We start from the raw sequence: 26,433 nt of genomic DNA, 5'->3' as shown, positions 1-26,433 counted from the left end.
CCTGCAATCCAATTCAACATTGCCATCGACTGGGTAATACAGCATACAACAGAAGACATGCCAAGAGGCATTAAATGGACACCCTTCTCATCCTTTGAGGACCGGGATTTCACAGGTGATATTGCTCTCCTATCACATACCCAACACCATATACAAGATAAAACAACCCAACTCAACACATTCAGCCAGAAAATTGGACTGAAAATCAACTGCACGAAGACAGATATCATGACCTTTAATATTGCCTCATCATCACCAGTACGGATAGAGGATCATATTCTCACTAATGCAGAAACATTTACATACTTGGGCAGCACTATGAACCAAGATGGTGGAACAAGCCAGGACATCTGGAACAGAATCAATAAAGCCAGGAACACCTTCAGGAGCTCAAATAGTCTGAAAATCATCAAAATATAACACTAAAACCAAACTTAAGATTTATCTGAGCTGTGTACTTTCAACACTACTTTATAGTACAGAATGCTAGGGAATGACAAAGTACAACATGTTCATATTGTCTTCATTCCATACAACCTGCCTCAGAAAAATCTTCCGTATCTTTTGGCCTAGAACAATCTCAAACCAAGACTTGTTCACACCGTGCAGCCAAGAAGATCTGAACACCGTCATTACCAGGAGGCGTTGGAGGTGGATTGGCCATGTGCTTCGGATGGAAACTGATTCCATCACCAGAATGGCAATATGATGGACACCTGAAGGCAAGCGAAAATGAGGCTGCCTGAAAACAACATGGCGAAGAGCTGTGGAAGCTGAGCTGAAAAACCTGGGGCACAGCTGGGGAACCATTGAAAGACTTGCCAGAAACAGACAGGAGTGGAAGAGCTTTGTTGCTGCCCTAAATGCCAGAGGCATAATGGGTACTAACTAATCAACCCACTCCACTGAACCTAGTTTAAAGCCCTCCTTATTAGATTAGCCAGAGTGTATCCAAATATGCTCTTCCTTGATGGATGGACCCCATCTCTGCTTAGCAGTCCTTCTTCCCGGAACAGCATCCCATGGCCAAGGAAGCCCTCCTGGTGACACCTTCCTCGCAGCCAGGCATTCACCTCCAGGATGCATCTGTCTCTGCCTGGGCTCCTACCAGGAGGATTGAAGAGAGCACACCTGCACCCCCAACTCCTTCACCCTTACTCCCGGAGCTCTGTGGTCACTTCTGATCTGCTCAGGATCGGACCTTGAAGAATAGCCGCTTAACTTGTGACTCCAATCAGTTTTGATGATACCTGGCTGGAGGTGTCATCTTGTCTTTTGTCTTCAGTAAACTGATTTACCCACTCCCCAGACTTGTCTGGTAAACACATTTCAGTCATAATGTCAGCTTATGTTCAAAACTTTACATATGTTGCTACATACACTTCACCATGATATTGACAAGTGAGTTGTTTGTACAAAAGATGTCTTGTGAGGTATCATTTGAAAACTAAGTTTATTACAATAGTGTGTAGGGTCTGACTACAGGGGTGCATTTCATCACAATGAAGTACTCGGATATTATGGTAGTGGGGTCCATATAAGTACCTTTCATAGACAGACAGAACAACCTCCTCCTTCCAGTAAACTAAACATCCTTACTCTCCTTCAATCTCTCTTTGAAACCCCCTACTTTTGCATTCCACTGTTGACCTCCCCTCCGGTGCCAGTGATTCCTTTGTTCTACCTCATTGCTAATTAAAATGTCAAATTTTAAGGAACATACTATTCCCATCATAGATATAAAATATAGTTTAGACTGCACAGGTGCCTCAGGAATCCCAGTTATGAAATAAACATGGGTGCTGTTTTGATTCGGGAAATCAAAAGTTGACAAATGTTGTGACTGGCTGGAGTACTTCCAAAATGGTTAAAAAAAATTGTTTAGGCTAAATGGGTCAATGACTAGCAGACCTCTGAGAAAAGTTACATAAACAGTAATATCACAGGAGGACTTTGTTTGTCTGGATGTTTGTTACTGAGCTCATCAAAGGGTTAAGCATTGACAGCAAATTCTCCACTCATGAGAATGTGTCATGAACAATAATAACTTTATTTGCCTGAAGCAAATGGGTACCCTAGAAAATGCAAAGGTACAGCTAAATATATATATTACTACAACTCCCTCTGCATAGTATCTTTCATCCAAAAATCTCAAAACACATAGCAAACATGCAGAGCCCCGCACAGATACGAATTTCTATCTGTGGCGATCCGCTAATGTAAGTTGGTATCTGTGGAGCTGCAGGGCTGTACCAGGTACCATAGTGGCAAAAGGAGCAGTATGTGGGGTCGCCGCTATGGTACCGGGTACAGCCCTGGTATAGCTCTGCCTCCAGCCCCGTCTGCTGCACTAGTGCGAACAGGGACACCTGCTGGTGAGCCTGGTGCCCACCGCAGTGGGCGGGGGTGAGGCGGTACAGCCATGCCGGAAGAGTTGCCGGCACAGGGCCTTGGCTCCAGGGAGTGGCAGCCACACTTGCTGCTCCTTTCACCGCTGCGGTTCCTGATAGAGTCCTGCAGCTCCGCGGATACCGGTTTATATCTGCGGATATCTGCAGCCAAGGGTAGACATTTGTATCCGCGCAGGGCTCTGCAAAACATGAGTAAGCAGCACTATTCCCTTTTTAGAAGTAGGGAATCTGAGACGCATGATTGAAGTGACTTGTCCCAGGTCACGCAGTTGAACTTCGTATGAGCTGTCTCTCTTTTTCACTCTTTCTTCTTAAAAAGTTGTTTATTTTTTTAAAAAGAAAATGGTGCAATTGGCCTTTTGAGTGAAAAAGCTAGTTTCAGGTTCACAACAAATGCAAGACAACATCAAGTGATCAAAAGGGCAGGGGAAATGTTCTCTTAAAATGTTTCCATTTTTGGTTCTATTTGACTCACTTGTGTTTTCTTATGAGCCATCAGATACCTCTTTGGACACTTAGCCCAAGATACAGAGGGTGAGGTGACTTTGTTACTTTCTATTCTTCATAGGCGTGGACAGTATTTTGTTTGGGTCCAGGTCAAGAGAATTAACCCAAAGATTCTTAACCTTTTTCTGGTGGAGTGCCCCTTGTGACAGTTTGGTGGCCTTTGGCTGTGCTGTTCTACAAAACACAAAGCTGGGGCACAGTCTGAAAAGGAGAAGGGATTCCTGGGCTTGAAGCAGAAACTTCTGCTCTTCCTACTTACATTTTTTTTGGTGAGAAACACAAGTTGTTCCCCTGCCCTTTGCCCCCACTAGGGGCTTGTACACACTACCACTTACGTCAGTGTAACTTGTCGCCAAGTGTGAATAAGCCACCCCCTTGAGCAACGTATATTACACCAACCTAAGCACCAGCGTGGACAGCTAACGTCTCTTGCAGAGGTGGTTTTATCATGCCGACGGGAGAGCTCTCTCCCGTCAGCATAATGCTCTTCACCAGATACACTACAGTGGTGCAGCTGTGCCACTGTACAGCTTCTAGTATAGACTAGCTCTAATTTCCTGCTGCTTTTCAGCAGACACTGCCTCCAGCTGATCTCACTTCAAACAGAACAAAGCAAAGGGTGCATGTCCTGCCCTGATTCCTTAACAACAAGAGTGATGTAGTGGTGGGAGTCTGCTATAGACCACCGGACCAGGGGGATGAGGTGGATGACGCTTTCTTCCGGCAGCTCGCAGAAGCTACTAGATCGCATGCCCTGGTTCTCATGGGTGACTTCAGTTTTCCTGATATCTGCTGGGAGAGCAATACAGCGGTGCATAGACAATCCAGGAAGTTTTTGGAAAGCGTAGGGGACAATTTCCTGGTGCAAGTGCTAGAGGAGCCAACTAGGGGGGGAGCTTTTCTTGACCTGCTGCTCACAAACCAGGAAGAATTAGTGGGGGAAGCAAAAGTGGATGGGAATCTGGGAGGCAGTGGCCATGAGTTGGTTGAGTTCAGGATCCTGACACAGGGAAGAAAGGTAAGCAGCAGGATACGGACCCTGGCCTTCAGGAAAGCAGACTTCGACTCCCTCAGGGAACGGATGGGTAGGATCCCCTGGGGGACTAACATGAAGGGGAAAGGAATCCAGGAGAGCTGGCTGTATTTCAAGGAATACCTCAACCCTGTTGAGGTTACAGGGACAAACCATCCCGATGTGTCGAAAGAATAGTAAATATGGCAGGCGACCAGCTTGGCTTAACGGTGAAATCCTAGCGGATCTTAAACATAAAAAAGAAGCTTACAAGAAGTGGAAGGTTGGACATATGACCAGGGAAGAGTATAAAAATATTGCTCGGGCATGTAGGAATGAAATCAGGAGGGCCAAATCGCACCTGGAGTTGCAGCTAGCGAGAGACATCAAGAGTAACAAGAAGGGTTTCTTCAGGTATGTTGGCAACAAGAAGAAAGCCAAGGAAAGTGTGGGCCCCTTAATGAATGAGGGAGGCAACCTAGTGACAGAGGATGTGGAAAAAGCTAATGTACTCAATGCTTTTTTTGCCTCTGTCTTCACGAACAAGGTCAGCTCCCAGACTGCTGCGCTGGGCATCACAACGTGGGGAATAGATGGCCAGCCCTCTGTGGAGAAAGAGGTGGTTAGGGACTATTTAGAAAAGCTGGACGTGCACAAGTCCATGGGGCCGGATGAGTTGCATCCAAGAGTGCTAAAGGAATTGGCGGCTGTGATTGCAGAGCCATTGGCCATTATCTTTGAAAACTCGTGGCGAATGGGGGAGTCCCGGATGACTGGAAAAAGGCTAATGTAATGCCAGTCTTTAAAAAAGGGAAGGAGGAGGATCCTGGGAACTACAGGCCAGTCAGCCTCACTTCAGTCCCCGGAAAAATCATGGAGCAGGTCCTCAAAGAATCAATCCTGAAGCACTTACATGAGAGGAAAGTGATCAGGAACAGTCAGCATGGATTCACCAAGGGAAGGTCATGCCTGACTAATCTAATCACCTTCTATGATGAGATTACTGGTTCTGTGGATGAAGGGAAAGCAGTGGATGTATTGTTTCTTGACTTTAGCAAAGCTTTTGACACGGTCTCCCACAGTCTTCTTGTCAGCAAGTTAAAGAAGTATGGGCTGGATGAATGCACTATAAGGTGGGTAGAAAGTTGGCTAGATTGTCGGGCTCAACAGGTAATGATCAATGGCTCCATGTCTAGTTGGCAGCTGGTGTCAAGTGGAGTGCCCCAGGGGTCGGTCCTGGGGCCGGTTTTGTTCAATATCTTCATAAATGATCTGGAGGATGGTGTGGTTTGCACTCTCAGCAAATTTGCGGATTCGATACTAAACTAGGAGGAGTGGTAGATATGCTGGAGGGCAGGGATAGGATACAGAGGGACCTAGACAAATTGGAGGATTGGGCCAAAAGAAATCTGATGAGGTTCAATAAGGATAAGTGCAGGGTCCTGCACTTAGGACGGAAGAACCCAATGCACAGCTACAGACTAGGGACCGAATGGCTAGGCAACAGTTCTGCGGAAAAGGACCTAGGGGTGACAGTGGACGAGAAGCTGGATATGAATCAGCAGTGTGCCCTTGTTGCCAAAAAGGCCAATGGCATTTTAGGATGTATAAGTAGGGGCATAGCGAGCAGATCGAGGGACGTGATCGTCCCCCTCTATTCGACATTGGTGAGGCCTCATCTGGAGTACTGTGTCCAGTTTTGGGCCCCACACTACAAGAAGGATGTGGAGAAATTGGAGAGAGTCCAGTGAAGGGCAACAAAAATGATTAGGGGTCTGGAACACATGACTTATGAGGAGAGGCTGAGGGAACTGGGATTGTTTAGTCTGCAGAAGAGAAGAATGAGGGGGGATTTGATAGCTGCTTTCAACTACCTGAGAGGTGGTTCCAGAGAGGATGGTTCTAGAATATTTTCAGTGGTAGAAGAGGACAGGACAAGGAGTAATGGTCTCAAGTTGCAGTGGGGGAGGTTTAGGTTGGATATTAGGAAAAACTTTTTCACTAGGAGGGTGGTGAAACTCTGGAATGCATTACCTAGGGATGTGGTAGAATCTCCTTCCTTAGAAGTTTTTAAGGTCAGGCTTGACAAAGCCCTGGCTGGGATGATTTAATTGGGGATGGGTCCTGCTTTGAGCAGGGGGTTGGACTAGATGACCTCCTGAGGTCCCTTCCAACCCTGATATTCTATGATTCTATTAAAATACTTAACTATATGGAAAGCTTTTGTTTTCTTCTCATCCTCACAGCTGCCTGGCTGAGTGTTGTGGGGGATGCTGCATCACATAATGGCAGCACTATATATTTGATTGAAGGGGAACCTTGAAATGTGCTCCCTTTGGTGCTCCGCTCCTTTAAGCCTTTCACAGAAGCAGGTAAATAAGCCTCACTGTTAAATGCTTTCACATTTTATGTCTCAGTTGCTGCCAATGGTGCCTTGCCCTGCTTTTGAAACTGACTTATTTTACCCCCTTTTTTTAGATATGACAAAATTGTGGGGTTTAATGGACAGAGGTTGTGAGGGTTAAGCTCTTTCCTTTTTTGGCTGCCATTAACAATTTATCTTTATGTTGTGCCCCAAGTGTTTTTACAAACCAGAATTAAACAGCAGCTGCCGTCCTGCAGATAATGGGAAGTTTGGGCCGAGGACAAGGGATAAGACTCTCCCCTGTATGAAAAGTGTCATGAGGCATGCTGAACAGACATGAACGCTTCTGAAGGGCACTTCCCTCTCCATAATACATTGTATGGAGCTCAGTGGGTCAAATTCAGTCCCAGTGTAAGCAGGGGTAATTCTATTGCTTTCAGTGGTATTTGCTCCCACTCATTTGCACCCACACCTGATGTGGCCCAGTGTTTCTCATCTGGGATGGAGAAGAGTTTATTTGATCGTGGTGGCATTAGAAACTGTGGTTCGAGGAATTCCAAGTCTCATGGTTAGGCCACTGTCTTCTCTATGGATATGGCTGTATGTGCATTTTACCATGGGGAGAGGAGCAACAAAACGAACGAATGAAGTCAGTGGGATGATGATTTTGCCTGATTCTTGAAAACTGGTATTTAAGTATTATCCTTTCAGGTATCCATAGAAACTACTCTGCCATTTTAGACAACCTAGTCCTTTCTGTAAATTTTTGAACAATCCTATTGCAGGGATAGAATTCTTGGTTAAATTTTAAAGGATGTTTCAAAAACCTATAGAACAGTCACCATTTCTTCTTTGTGCCTATTAGACTTTTCCAGACAAACTCAAAGAAATAAATCTCCCTACACAACATGGCAGAAATAAAGGGAAACCAGTCCTTTGCAGTTACACACATCTGTATTGAAAGAAATGACTTAGAGGAAGGAAAATTTGTCACTTCAGTGTTGCAAATGGTGTGAAATCAGAATGTCCTCCCACCATGGCATGTATTTGTGAGGGGTGGGTGGGGATGATGCAGAGAAGAGGTGATGGTATATAAATACCTTGTAAAACAAATGTTTGGCTGGGGGAGAGAGTCTGTCACTTCAGCCAGAATAGATGGGGAAAACCAGACAGCTCAGGGGAGGAGAGGAACTTATGTCATTTCGGTGATGTATATAACTTGCTGAGGAATCTCAGAAGTAGTAGGTCATAGCTAACTAGCACAGGAAGCTCAGCTACTAAAGTAATAGATGCCCTAGAAAGACCTAAGAGAGAGAGTGATACAAGCTAATGAAATAAGACAATAAAAAAGAGAAAAAAGCATGTAAATATGTTACTAACATCTAACAGAATCAGTGCATAAAGAATCCTCTGAATGCAGTACATGAAACTGCAACTAACCTCCATTTACATGAACTATGACAAGTGTGCATTTTCTCATCTATCTGTAAAATAATACAGAAGGTTCAAGAAAACACACACCAATGGCTCTATGTACAGATATTAAATAACAATACTACTAAATACAGCATTATAAGCACAAGGCTCTCAGTGTGATGTTTTCCTTACCATACTATATGGAACATTTTGTACAGTTTAAAATGTACAGTACTTTGCAAATGACAAGACAGTAATGTGACCACCCAGAGGAAAAGAACAGTTTGCCTTGTTACACTCAGAAAGAGCTTAGATCCCACAGTGATAGATGCTGTATAAAAATTTAGGGCCAGATCCTGACAACCTTCACTCTCCCTGAGTAGACAAACCAACGTTACTATTTGCAGAAAAAAGTGCCATTCAATGTGACTATGGAGAATCACAATCTGGCCCTTCAAAGTCTGGGCCCAGCTGTCTCAGACATCCTGGCAGCAGTTATAGTTGAGGAAGCAGTTTCCTTCTTAAGCCCCTATTTTAGGGGCTTATAGCTTTTTAGAAAATTTGTCGTTGGGTTGAAATGTCTCTCATGTGTGGAATGGGGATGGTGAAATTCTCTTTGGCTGTTATTCTGTTATCCAAACATGATGTCTTGCCCCACTTTATGGTCCGCTTCAGATACATTTTTTTCTTTTTGCACTTGGCTAACTCCTCCCTCTTGATTTAATCTTGAAAGTTCAGAGTTGGCTTTAATGACGCTCTTCATGAGGAAAAGGCTCTTTGCTAAATCAGACACAAACTGATTGGAGAGTAAACAAGTTCCCAATGAGATAAGAGAGAGCATCGCATGGTACGTCATTCCCCTATGCACCAAAGGGCAAATCCCGACCTTTCTGTGGTGCCTGCAGAGGGGTTTGCAGGGCATTTGTGTTGTGAAGGCCAGAATTTCAGCAACCCATACCAAGGGGTCTGCACCTCTTGCAGGAGTTCATTGCAACCTGTTGCCCAAGGGGAACGGGCATTGGTGGGGTTTAAGAAAATACAAATCCAATGGCCCCTTCTCCCTACAGGCAGGCTAGGTAGTAAGTGTTGAATATGCTACTGAAGCTGCAATACAGAACCAACCTATCTAGGTTGGAAAGAAATTCAACTCTTCTCCTCTCTCTGCCCCTGAGCTAAAGCAGGTTACTCTTGACTTTGCACAAGATGGGAGTTTACTGAAGTAGGGTACATATAAGTATGGCTGTAGCTTGATACCTGTATATGGAACTGTGCAGGCATTTCAAACTCCCATCACACAGGAAAACAACTGGTTTCCCTTTTTTTAAAAAGGTGATGAATTGCAAAGAAAATATACTTATGAGAGATTATTGTGGAGATTTTGCATGTACCAAAGTCAGCAAGTTCAAACCTATGGTGCCTATACGAATCCTAGCCATGTAGCAGCATTATCACTCTGAACATATATGCTTGAGGGCTGGATTATAATTACTGTAGGGATTAGAATTTTGAATTTCCTGATTTTGGTGCATGTAAGATTTCTATTAAAATGTTGCATTAATGTAGCTTTTTGCATTTGAGATTAGTTTCCCTTTGTCAGTTGGTGGATTTGAACTGCAATTGCGGCAGTTGTCAAAATATCATCTAACATGACATGCCTTGATGGGTGAGCTACCATGGGTTGTCATATTTCACGATTTTCCCACAGCATGGACACTGCCTAGCATTCTGGGTTTTATGCAGGTCCAGATCTAGTGACACAGTGTGTTTTTCTTTCCTACAGGATCACAGGTCCCACTGTCCCTCCATTATGGCTTCCACTGATTTAATGCTCCATTCTTCTTTGTGTAGTGCTCAGACACTGTGGTGATGAATGTAGTACATAAATGCCTTTGGAGATATGTCTGCATTAATATCCTGACCCACATTTCAAATGCTCCCTGAGTTCCACATGTGGAAAAATTGCAAGATCAAGCTCTAAATCTGTGAAGAACACTAATGCAGCGGCAGAAGAGTGGAGGGTTAAAATAGCTGACGTTATGATGATGGTCATGTCTTGTGATTCTAAGGGAGAGAAGAAGAAACTTTGTTATATTGGTTCTGTACAAACCTATGCTTTTGTTTGATTAAAAATCAAGCGCAAAGCCATCCTACCTCACTCACTAATTTCTTCTCCTTTGGCTCACAGCAAATCCAGATTTGATAAGTCATCCCTCTTCCATGTGGACCATAAAGAATTCAGATGAACTGGATCAGCATCTATTCTTTCTTTATGATTAATTGCTCCTGGATCGAAAGAGAATGAGATTTTTATTTTGAGATGACTGCCTCTCCAGGGGAAAAAATTAGTGACAAAATTTTAATGGTAGAAATGTTACAGTTTCAGAGTGCAGCTTGATTTTCTCACTTTTCACCATTACATTTCTCTTTTGGTCAGTCCAACCACCAAAAGCAGATTAAAAAAGACTCAAATTAGGAACAAATCCTGATGCAGTGGACTGAAAATGCGACAACGGCCCTGGATCCAGTGCAAATATGTGAAATACAGTTTGAAAGTTTGGATTTGATTTCAGCTAAGTTTCTAGATGAAAAATAAAGTCCCAGTGGATAGCAATCATAAATATCTTAAATCAGCATAATTGCTATGTTGACAATACACTCTATAGAAAGTTCCTGAAACTGGCCCTGATCCCACAAGGTTGTGAAATTTGTCCAGTGCAGAAGGTGCTTAGAAACACCACTTCATCTTCTTGACAGGCACCTAAGAAAAAAAAAACACATTTGGCAATTTGTTGTCAATGTTTGTATAACTCCTGATGCCACTAAAACTGCATGTGTTGGCTTTAAACTAACAAAAACAGAACATTAGCCAAGCTGAAGAGCTGGATATGTTTCCATGCACAATTAGGTTTATTTGTTTAGGTCTCATTTTATTTGCTTTCAGATGATTCAGATAGGAGTATTGCAATCCTTTCAGAGTGAAGTAGTGTTCTGTGTATTTTGGGTATCACGTTTAGCCAAATGTGGAAAGCATTGGCTGCTCAATAGTATTTTCCTATCAAGGGGTTTGTCAAAATTTCAAGAGGAACTGAAGGAATGTCCTTTCCAAGCCAGACTGTTTTTCTAAGCAGCCTTTCTCCACATTATTGTAAAAGAGCACAGGAATTTTAAAACACTACATTAGGCAATGGCTAAAAATTGTTGCAATTAATTGCTTTACCATTTTGTTACATTCTTAAATTCTCACCGGTATTATCCATAATGTGCTGCCGTGAGCCCCCTGTAACTTGTTCCAATAAGAGTGTACAGTAGATATATTGTAATGTGAAAAGTTTGGAATCTCCCACACCAGCAAACCAGCTCTGGTTTGCTAAAAACAATTTCCTGCATAGACACAAGGATATTTACATTTTGGCAAGTTCCCAAGTTTCCTACCAAGAGTTAGTCACAAAAGACAGATTGCTTCCAAATGGACATGCTCGCACACTATTTGTGTTCAGTTCAATTTCTAGTGTTTCAGTCATCACAGTGTGACTCTTCTCAAGCAAAAAGAAAAGGAGTACTTCTTCTCAAGCAATACATATATAAATAAACACAGGTTTTCTCTTTTAAAACCACCAAAAGGATTTGGAGACAAAGATTTGTTACCATTTTTTAGGCACGTGCGTGGGCACATGCGCACACTCATATTTCCTTTTGGTAATTCTGCTTCTGTAAATGTCTCCATGGATGATACTTCAGAACACTTTGACAGCCCCAATAAATCCAAGTTGTTCTAAAAAGGGTTCTGAAATGTGAAGATTAATATATTTAAAGGAGTTCCTGCCCTCACCAAAAGTATGCATCTGATTCATGGCTTTCTTGATTGTGCTTCCCACTTGCCCTCAGAAAAGAAATATAATAGCATAGGCTAATAGATGATCCGCTTAAAAGTTTGATTTGATCAGGCTAAGCTATATTTTAGTTCAGTCTTAAATCTCAAGCCTGAAATTAGGAATGTTTTTCAAATCAGGAATAAGAGGAATGCGTGAAGTGTCTCAATGGAACAGAGCCATAGCCCAGCACCCTGCCTCAGATGGTGGTTAGTGCCAGAGCTTCAGAGAAATGTGTAGTCCTCACATGATGCACAGTGAGTTGAAATAGCTTATCTTGGGGGGGGGAAGCTCATAGCCTGAAACACAACAAGACACAGAGAAAAGTAAAACAACAAAAAGATTTGCTCTGAGGTTCTAAGCCTCCTAGAAAATGTGCTCCAGCCCCTCAGCACTGAGAGCTGATGAGTAGGAGTAGGTGAAACACAGCATAATGCCATTTTAATTTAATGCAGTATCAATTTACAATACATTCAGGCCATTTCATTCTCTGCACCCACAATACCCACCATTACCTTCGAAACACTGTCTGGAGAAAAGGCAGCATGTCTCTCTCTCTCTCCCTCCATGACTAGTATGTACACACACCTCTGTATTATCTGCCTCACTGTGGGTAGGATTCAAAGCTCAGTAAAGTCTATGAGAAGGCTTCCACTGACTTCAATGGGTCTTGGATCAGGCCCAGTTCTTTTTGAGAGTATTTTCCCTAGTATAACAGATCTACTTCATATTTGATGAAACAAATTGTGTTTGAATTTATAGCTTAGTAAACAGGAAATCAGATATATTCAAACACTGACAGGATTCACATAGAAACATTCTGCTCTCTACACTCCAGTAACGTAGGAAAGAATATAAAAGCATTAATATTACCTTGTAACTCCCATTCTGGATAATATGCTCCTTCACGCTCGGCTACTTTCGTAGCATCTCAGAGCCACTTCAATATTGTATAAAGTTTGCCATGTATGAAGAATGTGGGAATATAATGGATTATTTTATGTATTATTTTATTTTATATTTTCTGAATATTTCTTTACTATCATGCTATCTGCTATGTGGGTGCAAAGAATTAATGGTATGCTCTGGCAAAGGAAGGGAGGAAACTGGAACAAAGGACTTGGAAACTGTTAAAAGATATCAACCCTGAAGCTGAGGGAGAGAGAAAAGGTCTTGAGCAAAGTAGATTGGACTCCATTCCTAGATGCTGGGAAAACTTGGGCCTACCAAAATCTTGAGGGGAAATGCTAAGTGTAGGTAAGATGATATGTATGTTGCTCCTTTTGTTGTTTTAATCATTTTATTTCTGTTCTATTTCTATAGATAAATAATTGTTCTGAAGAGGCTATTCTGTGGCTTTTTACACTGATAATAGGCTCCTAAAGGGAAGCATAACAGAGGCTAAACTTCAGTTGGCGCTGCTAAGAAAACATGGTTGTTGAACAGGGATGTGGTAACTAGGAGACCCAGTCATAGAATCATAGAATCCTAGAATATCAGGGTTGGAAGGGACCTCAGGAGGTCATCTAGTCCAACCCCCTGCTCAAAGCAGGACCAATCCCCAATTAAATCATCCCAGCCAGGGCTTTGTCAAGCCTGACCTTAAAAACTTCTAAGGAAGGAGATTCTACCACCTCCCTCGGTAACGCATTCCAGTGTTTCACCACCCTCCTAGTGAAAAAGTTTTTCCTAATATCCAACCTAAACCTCCCCCACTGCAACTTGAGACCATTACTCCTTGTCCTGTCCTCTTCCACCACTGAGAATAGTCTAGAACCATCCTCTCTGGAACCACCTCTCAGGTAGTTGAAAGCAGCTATCAAATCCTGAGAGTGCAATCCACACCATCCTCCAGATCATTTATGAAGATATTGAAAGATATTGGCTCCTCTAGCACTTGCACCAGGAAATTGTCCCCTATGCTTTCCAAAAACTTCCTGGATTGTCTATGCACCGCTGTATTGCTCTCCCAGCAGATATCAGGAAAATTAAAGTCACCCATGAGAACCAGGGCATGCGATCTAGTAGCTTCCGCGAGCTGCCGGAAGAAAGCCTCATCCACCTCATCCCCCTGGTCCGGTGGTCTATAGCAGACTCCCACCACTACATCACTCCTGTAGCTCACACTTCTAAACTTAATCCAGAGACACTCAGGTTTTTCTGCAGTTTCGTACCGGAGCTCTGAGCAGTCATACTGCTCCCTTACATACAGTGCTACTCCCCCACCTTTTCTGCCCTGCCTGTCTTTCCTGAACAGTTTATAAGCATCCATGACAGTACTCCAGTCATGTGAGTTATCCCACCAAGTCTCTGTTATTCCAATCACGTCATAATTCCTTGACATTACCAGGACCTCCAGTTCTCCCTGCTTGTTTCCAAGGCTTTGTGCATTCGTTTATAAGCACTTGAGATAACCTGCTGATCGCCCCTCATTCTCAGTATGAGGCAGGAGCCCTCCCCTCACAGACATTCCTGCCTGTGCTTCCTCCCGGTATCCCGCTTTCCCAGTCTGACAGTAGGATGAATTGTGGGATGTCACTCTGAGAGAAATACAGGGGCTGGGCATGTCACTTGAAAGGAGTGCCAAGAGATGAACTGAGTGAGGGCTTAAAAGTGCAGTTTACCCTGAACCCTTCAAGACCACACATAGCTCAGCTCAGTCCCCTAAAATGGATTCTAATCTCTCCTTCCTAATATGATCTTCAGGTATTACAGCTGAAAGATTGTTTTCTTATTATTTGTAATCACATATCATCTCATCAACAACATTGATCGCTTTGATCATGTATTTGGTTGCCTTTCTACAATGTCTTTATTTGCACAGAGCCTCAAATCATCATATCACTTTCAAACAGGGCCTTTCTAGGAATGAATTATAGCCTTATTGTGATGGAGTGTCTACCCAACAGGAGAGGTGTTGAAAGGTTAATGTGAGCTTGTGATGCCAATTAACTCATCTGGTTGTACCTGGAGGGTGGGCCAGACCTAATCAAAGATGAAGCCTGGGGAGGAGCTGCTGGTGCTATAAAGAGAGGCATTCTGGTGGCAAAGTGGGTTGTAGGGAACGAATGTTTTAGTGTCTCTTTCGGTAGTAGTGAGCAGAAGAACAGGATGCAGTAGCAGGAACAGAAAAGCTTGCAACACAACACTATTCTGTTAAGTAGAAAGCTATGTGGGGCTCTGAGGTAAAAGGGAAGGAACCAACTCAGTCAGGGAGAGGCTGAACCCAAGAGCAGGAGACTGATTCTGGAGGAACTCAGAAGGGATAACCTTGTAGGCAGAGGGCTGTGGATGTGGAACACTACACGGAGCCTACTTGTAGGAGTCCTGTTGTGGTTGATTGGGAACATGACTAAGGCCAGGCATCTGATCTCCAAGGAGAAGCCTTGGGAGGTGTTGCTCATTACAAATCCCCAGAAAGGGGCTGAAGAGAAGGCCTGAAGAAAGGCTAATAGTAAGAAGGTGTCTAGGGAGGTGGTGGCAAGATGCCTGACGGAGCAGTTCTTGGTTGCTTGTTTTAGGGTCCCTGGAGTGTAGTTCATGGGCCTGGGTTCCCCTGCCAGTCACTGGGAAAGTGGTCTGAAGCCCTCAGATGTAAGGGGATGTAGATGACTTAAAACCCTGAGTGAAAGGATTAAATCATAGAATCATAGAATCCTAGAATATCAGGGTTGGAAGGGACCTCAGGAGGTCATCTAGTCCAACCCCCTGCTCAAAGCAGGACCCATCCCCAATTAAATCATCCCAGCCAGGGCTTTGTCAAGCCTGACCTTAAAAACTTCTAAGGAAGGAGATTCTACCACCTCCCTCGGTAACGCATTCCAGTGTTTCACCACCCTCCTAGTGAAAAAGTTTTTCCTAATATCCAACCTAAACCTCCCCCACTGCAACTTGAGACCATTACTCCTTGTCCTGTCCTCTTCCACCACTGAGAATAGTCTAGAACCATCCTCTCTGGAACCACCTCTCAGGTAGTTGAAAGCAGCTATCAAATCCCCCCTCATTCTTCTCTTCTGCAGACTAAACAATCCCAGTTCCCTCAGCCTCTCCTCATAAGTCATGTGTTCCAGACCCCTAATCATTTTTGTTGCCCTTCGCTGGACTTTCTCCAATTTCTCCACATCCTTCTTGTAGTGTGGGGCCCAAAACTGGACACAATACTCCAGATGAGGCCTCACCAATGTCGAATAGAGGGGAACGATCACGTCCCTCGATCTGCTCGCTATGCCCCTACTTATACATCCCAAAATGCCATTGGCCTTCTTGGCAACAAGGGCACACTGCTGACTCATATCCAGCTTCTCGTCCACTGTCACCCCTAGGTCCTTTTCCGCAGAACTGCTGCCTAGCCTTTCGGTCCCTAGTTTGTAGCTGTGCATTGGGTTCTTCCATCCTAAGTGCAGGACCCTGAAAGAGTAACACTTCATTTCCTTTTGTGTGTGACCACTTCCACTAAGAAGCCCAGGAGGATTACCAAAGGATCACTTGGTAATAAATATCCAACATTTCTGATATTTGGTTACGGATTGCATCCCAATACTCCCTAATGACTGGACACGTCCACCGTATATGCCTAAAATATCGTCTTTCACCACAGTTTCTCCAACACTTATTCCCATTCAATCTCTCGTTTTATTTTTTTAACCTGACTGGTGTGAGATACTATTGAAATGGTATCTTAAAGAAATTTGCTGGTCCTCTTTTCTAGATCAAATCCCATTCTTCTGGGGTTATTTGTCTATCCACATCCTTTTCCCAGCACATCATATATGGACAATTTTTTGTGAGGAAAGCTATCAGCAAAGATTGATATAAATTAGTTATTTTTTGTTTCCTAATTGACCAGATGCCATCGCTTCTGTTAAAGTTAACTTTCTGTATAAAGCAGGTTTTCTAATAAGTTGAGAGACAAAGTGCCTGACTTGAAAGTACTGATACCAGGGGAGAATGGGCCAGTTTAAGTTAGTTTTGGTCTCTAAATAAGTTAGAAAAGTTTCTTTACAGGATAGCTGGCCAACTGTGTGTATTCCATTAGCTCTCTGAGTCTTTGAAGCTCTCTGGTTCACAATTGGGGTTAAGATCTGGCTTATTTGCAATGAGTGTCATTGATTAGGGAACAGAACTGATCTTATCTCTCATTCCATCCCAAACCCATAGAGTAGCCTTTGCTAAAGGTTGTGTGTAAATTTCTGGTGGGTGTGATTTTTAAAAAAAAAATATTATTAATCCATGGTAGCCTAGCAATGTTTACATTCCTGCAATTTTCTTGTTCAATAGAGACCCAGTGTTTGGCTGGGTTAGAGTGCCCCCAATCCACTACTACTTTAAACTGTCTGGGTTAGTGGTACCTCAGAATATTTGAAACACTTAGTGCTCCCTGTCTAATGGGTCTGTACATGGTATCTGCTCTGATGCCCTCTGCTCGGGTTTTATCTGGGATACTCACAGAAGGATTTTGATATAAGAAAGATATCTTGGCAGAATATTCATTTTGACTGTGGCTACTGTTCCCAACCAAGAAATTACATACTCTCCCTCCCTCCCCCCAACTTCTTTCATTTACTGAAGTAGTGGTTTGACATCTGAATCATAGAGCTCTTCTAGATTGTTTGAGATTTGAATTCCCAGGTATCTTATAGAATTTGTTGCCCATTTGTGCCCATATGTTTTCTGGAGGAGTGACTTTTCAAACTCTGGAAAATTTATAGAAAAAAATCCTATAGATTTAGGATAATTTACTTTTAAATCCAGATGCTTCCACAAGGTCCTGGGTTTCTTTAAAAACTAATTTTAGGGAAATATTTGGTTTAGATAGCATTGTAAGCAGCGGATGGAATATTATTTCTATTTTCTGATGTGTTCCTGCAAGTTTTTATTGTGAGGGATCCATTATTCCTTATCCTCTGTACAAAAGGCTCCACAGCCAGTGCAAAAAGTAAAGCAGACACTGGATATCCCCACCTAGTCCCTCTGTGTAATTCAGAAAGGGGATATTTAACCCTATTAACTTGGACAACTGCTTTTTAAACCAGTCCAAAAAACAGCTGTACATGTAAGGAACTTGGGGAGGGGGGATGTCAAAGTACACATGGAACAGGACTTGAAACATGAAGTTCCACTCTATTCTATCAATGGCTTTCTCTGCACCTAGCGATGACAAGTGAAATTGATCTTTTTTTTTTTAATCTGCCATTACGGATTATTCCAAGTAATCTCTGGGTATTGTCTGACATTTGTCTATCCTTAATGAATTGAGTTTGATCTGGGCTCATATAAACTCAGAGCATAGATTCTAATTGTCTAGCTAGTATTTTTGCTAAAATCTTTGTCTTGATTCAACAGAGATACGGGCTTACAGGAACTGCATAAACTAAGATCTTTTCCATATTTAGGGAGAACAACCACAGTACCTTCTTTCATCGGTTATGGAAGTTCCCCATCTAATAGAATAGTATTGGAGGTACCTCCCAAAGGACCCACCAATACCTCCTTAAATATTTTGTAAAATTCAGCTGGAAAGCAACCAGGTCCTGGAGTCCTGCCATGTTTCATACTTGCTGTTGCCTCTAGGATTTCATCTTCTGTTATTTCTTTATCCAAAGTTTCTTTATCAATTTTGCTTACCTTTGGCAACCCTTCTACTTCCAGAAACTTCTGAATAACCTCAGATTATATGAGGTACAGAGATGTTTATAATAAGCAGTAAAAGTAGCACATTTCATTACAGTAATTTTACGGATTGTTCTTAATTGGTGGAATAGTACATAGCTCTTGAATCCATTTAAGCTTTTGATCCAATAGCTCATCACTTTTTTCCCTTTTTCACAAAACATCTTCTTGGTATTAAGGGCCTTTTCAGTGGCATCTGTCGTCAATGTATTCAACTTCCCTCTTGGTTAATTGTTGCTATGGGGTTTTTTTAATTTCGTGTTCCAGTTCTATTTTTTTCTTGAGCTCTTTCTTTTTTTTCAGTTGAAGCTCTGCTTATCAACTGACACCTAAATACTGCTTTTCACATGCCTCCCAGAGAAGGCCTTTCTTTATATTGTCAGTATCATTTATTTAGAAGTAGTGAACAATGTCCTCTTTAATTGCTGCAACCTGATCTCTTGCTTGGCGAAACAAGCCATTCATTTTCCAGTAAAGTGATCTTTCTAACCCAACCCAGCTATCAAATATTACTTCCACTGGTGCATGATTTGATGATGTAAAGTTGACATTTTTTGCAGATCAGGTCTGCTTCGTTGAAGATTTAGAGATTAACATTAAATCTATTCTAGTATGTAACTGATGAGAATGTGGATAAAATGTGTAATCTCTTTCCCCAGGTGCAATTCTCTTCAGCAATCTGAAAGACGGAATCATTGGCACAGAGAAGTCAATGCTGTGCCTACTTCCATGTTCCCCATGTCTCTCTTTTTCAGATCTGTCCCAGTGTGCAACTGAAGTCTCCTCCCACTATAATTGGCCCTTGTCCAAAGTATTTCAGTGTTGTAAAGAAGTCCTTCTTATAGAAAACATTTTTTTTTTTTTGCTTTTGCATGGGAGCACAGGCGCCGGCTTATTCCTTGCACTGGGGGTGCTCAACCCCCACTTCATCCTAGGCCCTGTCCCCACTCCACCCCTAATTTTTTTTTGCAGGTTCTCCATCATCCCTCCTTATCCTTAAATTGATATTTAGTCTGAAAAGGTACATGTTTAGCAAATGCTATGCCCACTCCTCTTGTCTTGTCTTTCCTTTAACTGAAGCAAAATATGTCTGTTGAAACCAGTGACCTTTCATGCCCATAATTCGCCCCTCCTGAAAATGAGTTTCTTGAAGTGGAATAATCTGAGAGTGGGGTATGTTTGTTTTTTTCAGTTCTATGAGGGCTTTTTCCCTTTTAATGGCACCATTTAACCCTTTGACATTGAAAGATTTTACTTTAAAAGGATGAGACATTGAGAGTAACTATTTAGCTTATTGAAAAACCTGTAATTACTGTGATTATCATAGAATCATAGAATATCAGGGTTGAAAGGGACCTCAGGAGGTCATCTAGTCCAACCCCCTGCTCAAAAGCAGGACCCATCCCCAATTAAATCATCCCAGCCAGGGCTTTGTCAAGCCTGACCTTAAAAACTTCTAAGGAAGGAGATTCCACCACCTCCCTAGGCAATGCATTCCAGTGTTTCACCACCCTCCTAGTGAAAAAGTTTTTCCTAATATCCAACCTAAACCTCCCCCACTGCAACTTGAGACCATTACTCCTTGTCCTGTCCTCTTCCACCACTGAGAATAGTCTAGAACCATCCTCTCTGGAACCACCTCTCAGGTAGTTGAAAGCAGCTATCAAATCCCCCCTCATTCTTCTCTTCTGCAGACTAAACAATCCCAGTTCCCTCAGCCTCTCCTCATAAGCCATGTGTTCCAGACCCCTAATCATTTTTGTTGCCCTTCGCTGGACTCTCTCCAATTTCTCCACATCCTTCTTGTAGTGTGGGGCCCAAAACTGGACACAGTACTCCAGATGAGGCCTCACCAATGTCGAATAGAGGGGAACGATCACGTCCCTCGATCTGCTCGCTATGCCCCTACTTATACATCCCAAAATGCCATTGGCCTTTTTGGCAACAAGGGCACACTGGTGACTCATATCCAGCTTCTCGTCCACTGTCGCCCCTAGGTCCTTTTCCGCAGAACTGCTGCCTAGCCATTCGGTCCCTAGTCTGTAGCTGTGCATTGGGTTCTTCCGTCCTAAGTGCAGGACCCTGCGCTTATCCTTATTGAACCTCATCAGATTTCTTTTGGCCCAATCCTCCAATTTGTCTAGGTCTCTCTGTATCCTATCCCTGCCCTCCAGCGTATCTACCACTCCTCCCAGTTTAGTATCATCCGCAAATTTGCTGAGAGTGCAATCCACACCATCCTCCAGATCATTTATGAAGATATTGAAAGATATTGGCTCCTCTAGCACTTGCACCAGGAAATTGTCCCCTATGCTTTCCAAAAACTTCCTGGATTGTCTATGCACCGCTGTATTGCTCTCCCAGCAGATATCAGGAAAATTAAAGTCACCCATGAGAACCAGGGCATGCGATCTAGTAGCTTCCGCGAGCTGCCGGAAGAAAGCCTCATCCACCTCATCCCCCTGGTCCGGTGGTCTATAGCAGACTCCCACCACTACATCACTCCTGTAGCTCACACTTCTAAACTTAATCCAGAGACACTCAGGTTTTTCTGCAGTTTCGTACCGGAGCTCTGAGCAGTCATACTGCTCCCTTACATACAGTGCTACTCCCCCACCTTTTCTGCTCTGCCTGTCCTTCCTGAACAGTTTATAACCGTCCATGACAGTACTCCAGTCATGTGAGTTATCCCACCAAGTCTCTGTTATTCCAATCACGTCATAATTCCTTGACATCACCAGGACCTCCAGTTCTCCCTGCTTGTTTCCAAGGCTTTGTGCATTCGTATATAAGCACTTGAGATAACCTGCTGATCGCCCCTCATTCTCAGTATGAGGCAGGAGCCCTCCCCTCACAGACATTCCTGCCTGTGCTTCCTCCCAGTATCCCGCTTTCCCACTTACCTCAGGGCTTTGGTCTCCTTCCCCTGATGAACCTAGTTTAAAGCCCTCCTCACTAGGTTACCCAGCCTGCTCGCAAAGATGCTCTTCCCTTTCTTCGTAAGGTGGAGCCCGTCTCTGCCCAGCACTCCTCCTTCATGGAACACCATCCCATGGTCAAAGAATCCAAAGCCTTCTCTCCGACACCACCTGCGTAGCCATTCGTTGACTTCCACGATTCGACGGTCCCTACCCAGGCCTTTTCCTTCCACGGGGAGGATGGACGAGAATACCACTTGCGCCTCAAACTCCTTTATCCTTCTTCCCAGAGCCATGTAGTCCGCAGTGATCCGCTCAAGGTCATTCTTGGCAGTATCATTGGTGCCCACGTGGAGAAGCAGGAAGGGGTAGCAATCCTGAGGGCTTGATGAGTCTCGGCAGTTTCTCCGTCACATCGCGAATCTTAGCCCCCGGCAAGCAGCAGACTTCTCGGTTTTCCCGGTCAGGGCGGCAGATAGATGACTCAGTCCCCCGGAGTAGAGAGTCCCCACCACCACCACCCGCCTCCTTCTCTTGGGACTGGTGGTCATGGAACCCCCCATCTCAGGACAGTGCATCTCATGCCTTCCAACCAGCGGAGTCTCCTTCTGCTTTCTCCCCCAGACATATCATTTGGTCCACTCTCCGCAATGGTACCTGTGGAGAGAACATGAAAGCGGTTAGTTACCTGTGTCCGCGTTGCTGGAACCCGGACATTCCCCCTTCTTCTTCTGGAGGTCACATGTTGCCAAGCTTCTTCACTGGCCTCTTGGCTTCGCTGTGCAACCTGCTCTAAATCTTTAGAGCTTTGTGCCCGTTGAAGCATATCCTGACTTTTGTCCAGAACATCCTCCGTTTCTCATATGCAATGCAGGGTCATTATCTGTTGCTCCAGACCTTCAATTCTCTAGCTGTTTGATGACATGAACCCTTGCGTTGCCAATATCTCTGGTTTCTAATTATGTTGCATTCACTATTGTATGCCTAAATATATCTTGCTTTCTGTTTGTAAACTTGCATGTCAACTTCTTGTATTAATTCCCCCCAGCCTTCCCAGTCCCTCCCTTCTCCTGCATTCCCCTTACTCTAAATCCTCAAATGAAATACCAACATAACATGTAACACAGTTCCCAAATGACTGTGCTTTGCTGAAACCTAAGTCTTGGTACTCTCCTGAGGAGCACTTGGACTGCTTCTCTTGCAATCAAAGGTAGGTACATTTTCCACTTATAGGGCCTTGACCCTAGGGGTTGATTTGCCATCTGATCATTTGAGTATGGGAAGTGTTTGTACAGAACCCCTAAAGGTGCCTTCCTTTCCCCTTTCTATTTTTCTACAGTCCCCTGCAACCTTGAAATACTCCCCTCCTATTGGCCTTTATTTCCTCTGTTTTAGAGTTATTATTGTTATTACTGATCACCCCAATTTAAGTAAACTTCATATTATTCTCTTTATAACACGAACACGATTACTGTCCAACTGCTCGTTCCTGGTGACTCCCAAGAAGTCCTGTTCTAATTGGATTACTACTCCGGTATTCTCTTGCTCAACTTCACTTCTGACATTGCCAGTTTGGTCTCTAGACTCTTTTGTCTTTTATTTTACGGTCTTCTATTTCCTGAATTTCACCACTTACCAAGAGTTTTTCAGCAGTTTATCTGTAGTTACTACCTCTGGAGAGTCATCTTGTACATCTGAAATTTGGCTTTCTACCCCATGTTCCTGGAGTGTATTTTTTTCTTTGTTTACAGTATTGCATAATACTGATTTTTTTGGAAGCTGAATGAGAGTTTAAATGGGAATCCCCATCTGTAGTGGATATGTGCTCTCCTGAGTGCTGCTGTAAATTCCCCCACTTCTCTTCTCTTTTTTTTAAAGTTAGGGAAGAGAGGTCATGGAAAATTTGCAGCTTGTGGCTTTTCAGTATGAACTCTGCATGCTCTCTGGCTTCTTTTATAATTAAATTTTTCTGCTGATAATTAATAGAGTCTCTGGGTTTATTATTATTGAGGCCCAGGTCGGGGGAGCAGCTCTTTGTATGCTCTCTCCACTTTTACCCCTTTCAGAGACCTCAGATGTAAAAACTCCACAATTACAATTTTTACATACTGGATTGGGTTTCCTCCTTCAGCACTTTCAGGCAGTCCCTTAATTCTGATGTTGTTCCTTCTTGATCTATTTTCTATATCATCCAATTTTAAACTGCATCTCTCTCTCTCTGCTCCATCACTGCCATGAGGCTCTGCAGCTCTGTTTCTCTCTCACTTGCTTCTCTAAAGCCAGTCTCTAGCACTGTGACTCTTCCAAGTCAGCAACTTCCTTCTGTGAAAAGCTTGTTCATCAAACCATCTCTCATGACCTTAAACTGACAGATCAGCTCCAGAATATCTGCTGTTGATAGCCATTTTTTTAGGGTTACCAACTTTCTGACAAACAAAACCGAACACGCTTCTCTCAGCCCCCACCCCACTCACTCCATTCCCCTCTTCCTCTGTCGCTTGCTCTCCCCCACCCCCACTCACTCGCTCATTTTCACTGGGCTGGAGGGAGGGTCCCTTTTTGACTGAGTGTTCAGTTGAAAACTGGACATCTGGCAACCCTATTTTCAGCTCTGGCATTTCTGCCATATCTGCTGTGTTCATTTGGAATTGGAGAGATTTCTACACTCTGTAAGTCTAAAACATTCTTTTTAGTGAGGTATCTTTTTAAAATTTTCAGATTTCCTTAGAGAATCCATCCTCTGGAACGCTATGCTTATTTTGCAGGGGGAAGTTTAGCAGGGTTTGGGGCTCGATGGAGGCAGATTGCTTTGCTATCTGCTCAGGCTTCAGGCAGCCATGTTATTCTGGCCCCCTGCTGGTCCCCATTATTTCTATATGCTTGGATAAATTGCCCACTGTGATCAGGTAATGATGTCCTCTAAATTTGCATGAATCTACAGTTAGTCTCTTCCAAGGGCTGTCTGGTAGAGGTGTTTGTATCACTTTTCAAAAGTCCAATTTGATCAAATCCTCTGAGTTCTTCCACCTTTCTCACTAGGCCCATCATGGCAGCCATGCTGCGGCTGAGAAGTTTGTTGGTCTTTGATCCTCTCATCACATGCACTTTTGTCTTTGTAAGTTGTTTCTGTGATGAATTGACACCTTCAATTCAGAATACCTCCAGTACTAATCAAGGCTGTATCAGGTGATTTCAGTTCTGGGAGGGCATGAAGATAATTTCAAGTCCCTTCAGTGATGATGGTCATATCTGCTCCTGAGTCAATTTTAAAGTCAATAGTCTATCCATGAATAGTCAGTTTCACTCTCCAGACAGGCTGTGTGCAATCATATGTGATAAATTCCAGAAACAATGTCTCTTCATTGTCTGTCTGTCTAATGGTAGTTAGCTCTTTCACTGCCTTAATGTTGCAAACAGCCGCAAAATGTCTATACTTTGTGCATTTCTTACATATTTCACCTTTAGCTGGGCACATGTCTTGAGCTGTGAAATTTTCCACATCTTGTACACTTATTCTGAAAGGCTTTGCAGTCTGATTGGAATTTCCTCATAGCCTCAGGCTTTTATGGTAATGACTTTTTGCACTCAAGTGCCTGTTTACAGTTTCTAAGCCAGAACCCTTTCATAGTCATCTTTGTGACTATCTTCCTTAAAGTCAAAAGTCAAAAGATTTAAAGATATGCTCTGCCTGCTTCTGCATAGAATAAATTAAAGGGCACACCTGAATGTCTCCAGTTTCCCTGTGGAGTTTGTTTGCAATGCAAAATCTTGGAAAATGTTTCCAGTTCATCCATTCTGTAGGTCTAGCAAAAGGGAAATTGTCTGAAGCATTGAAGAGTGACATGTTGATGAGATTGATCCTGCAACCTTTGCTGCTTTCCTTCTGTTTCTGTTCTCCTCTGACACTAGTTTACTTCTGACACCATGTCATGTACTTCTTGTACACAGTAGGCTGCAGGCCTCTCCTAGCAGGTCAGGCTTCTTTACCAGATACGGACTGGCTACAGAGCTTCTTTCACCAAGAGATACACCAGAGATGTGTTCATTATAAGATCCTTTACTGTAGTGGCTGGCTCTGTCTATGACCAGCTCAGATAAGGTATGCTATGATGCCATGTAGTGGCTGAACAATATAATACAGTTTAGCATTCCATTACAGACTCCAGCATAAGTTCTGCTGTGGGCTGCTCCCTAGTGCCATCCCCAAATAGGACCTCTGAGAAGGACCATGGGTGTGGTGTAGCTGCTCCAGTGGCATAGCTCCTTCAGTTACTGACTTGAATTCCAAGGTCACTTCTTGCTCTTCATCAGGCAGCTAGCTCTCCTCTGGTAGTTCCTGTGACTGGGGGGGTTATAAGGTCACTCTCCCAGCTCAGCAGCATCATGCACCACTAGAAGCTCTGTGCAGTTCCCATTACCTGGTCAAATTCCTTGTAAAAGATTCAGGAAGATGGGTAGTTACCAGAGGTACCACTAGCATCCTTGACTCTGCAGTATTCTGTCTTCTGCCCTTGATCCACTTTCTGCATTGATGTGCTCTCCAGATCCCCAATGCTGCCAGCTGTTCAGATATAATTTTATACATATGATAAATAATCCCTCAAAGAATTTTGAGGGTGTCCACTAACATGTAGACAAAGGTGATCCAGTGGATATAGTATACTCGGAGACTCAGCCTTTCACAAGGTCCCTCACCAAAGGCTCTTAAGCAAAGTAAGCAGTCACGGGATAAGAGGGAAGGTCTTCTCATGGATCAGTAACTGGTTAAAAGATAGGAAACAAAGGGTAGGAATGGGGGGAGAGGTGAATAACAGGGTCCCCCAAGTATCAGTATTGGTACCAGTGCTGCTTAACACACTAATGAATGAGCTAGAAAAAGGGGTAAACAGGGAGGTGGCAACGCTTGCAGATGATAGAAAACTACTCAAGGTAGCTAAGCCCAAAGCAGAGTGCAAAGATTTAAAAAGGGACCTCACTAAACTGGGTGACTGGGCAACAAAATGGCAGATGAAATTCAGTGTGGATAAATGCAAAGTGATGCACATTGAAAAACATAACCACAACTATACATACACAATGATGGGGTATAAATTAGTGGTTACTTCTCAAGAGAGAGATCTTGGAGTCGTTGTGGATGGTTCTCTGAAAACATCCACTCAATGTGCAGTGGCAGTCAAAAAAGTGAACAGAATGCTGGGATTAATTAAGAAAGGGATAGATAATACATAGAAAATATCATGTTGCCTCTATATAAATCCCTGTTAGG

General features: G+C 43.2%; 1 protein-coding gene across 3 annotated transcripts in view; it reads left to right on the top strand.

Annotated features, from left to right (window-relative positions):
• SMIM20 (small integral membrane protein 20) overlaps positions 1-26,433 on the top strand; it is a 175,681-nt gene that overhangs the window by 23,847 nt on the left and 125,401 nt on the right. The window contains exon 4 of one of the 3 annotated variants that reach the window (XM_073342352.1): positions 6,177-6,315. The exons of the other annotated variants lie outside the window; for them this stretch is intronic. Coding sequence (XP_073198453.1) covers positions 6,177-6,216 — 40 coding nt within the window. The 3' untranslated portion in view covers positions 6,217-6,315. Of the gene's footprint in view, positions 1-6,176; positions 6,316-26,433 lie in introns of those variants that run through there. 3 annotated transcript variants of the gene reach the window in all.

Source organism: Lepidochelys kempii, chromosome 4, assembly GCF_965140265.1.
Source record: "Lepidochelys kempii isolate rLepKem1 chromosome 4, rLepKem1.hap2, whole genome shotgun sequence".
NCBI classification, from domain to species: Eukaryota; Metazoa; Chordata; order Testudines; family Cheloniidae; genus Lepidochelys; species Lepidochelys kempii.
This window is presented reverse-complemented; position numbering and strand designations above follow the sequence as displayed.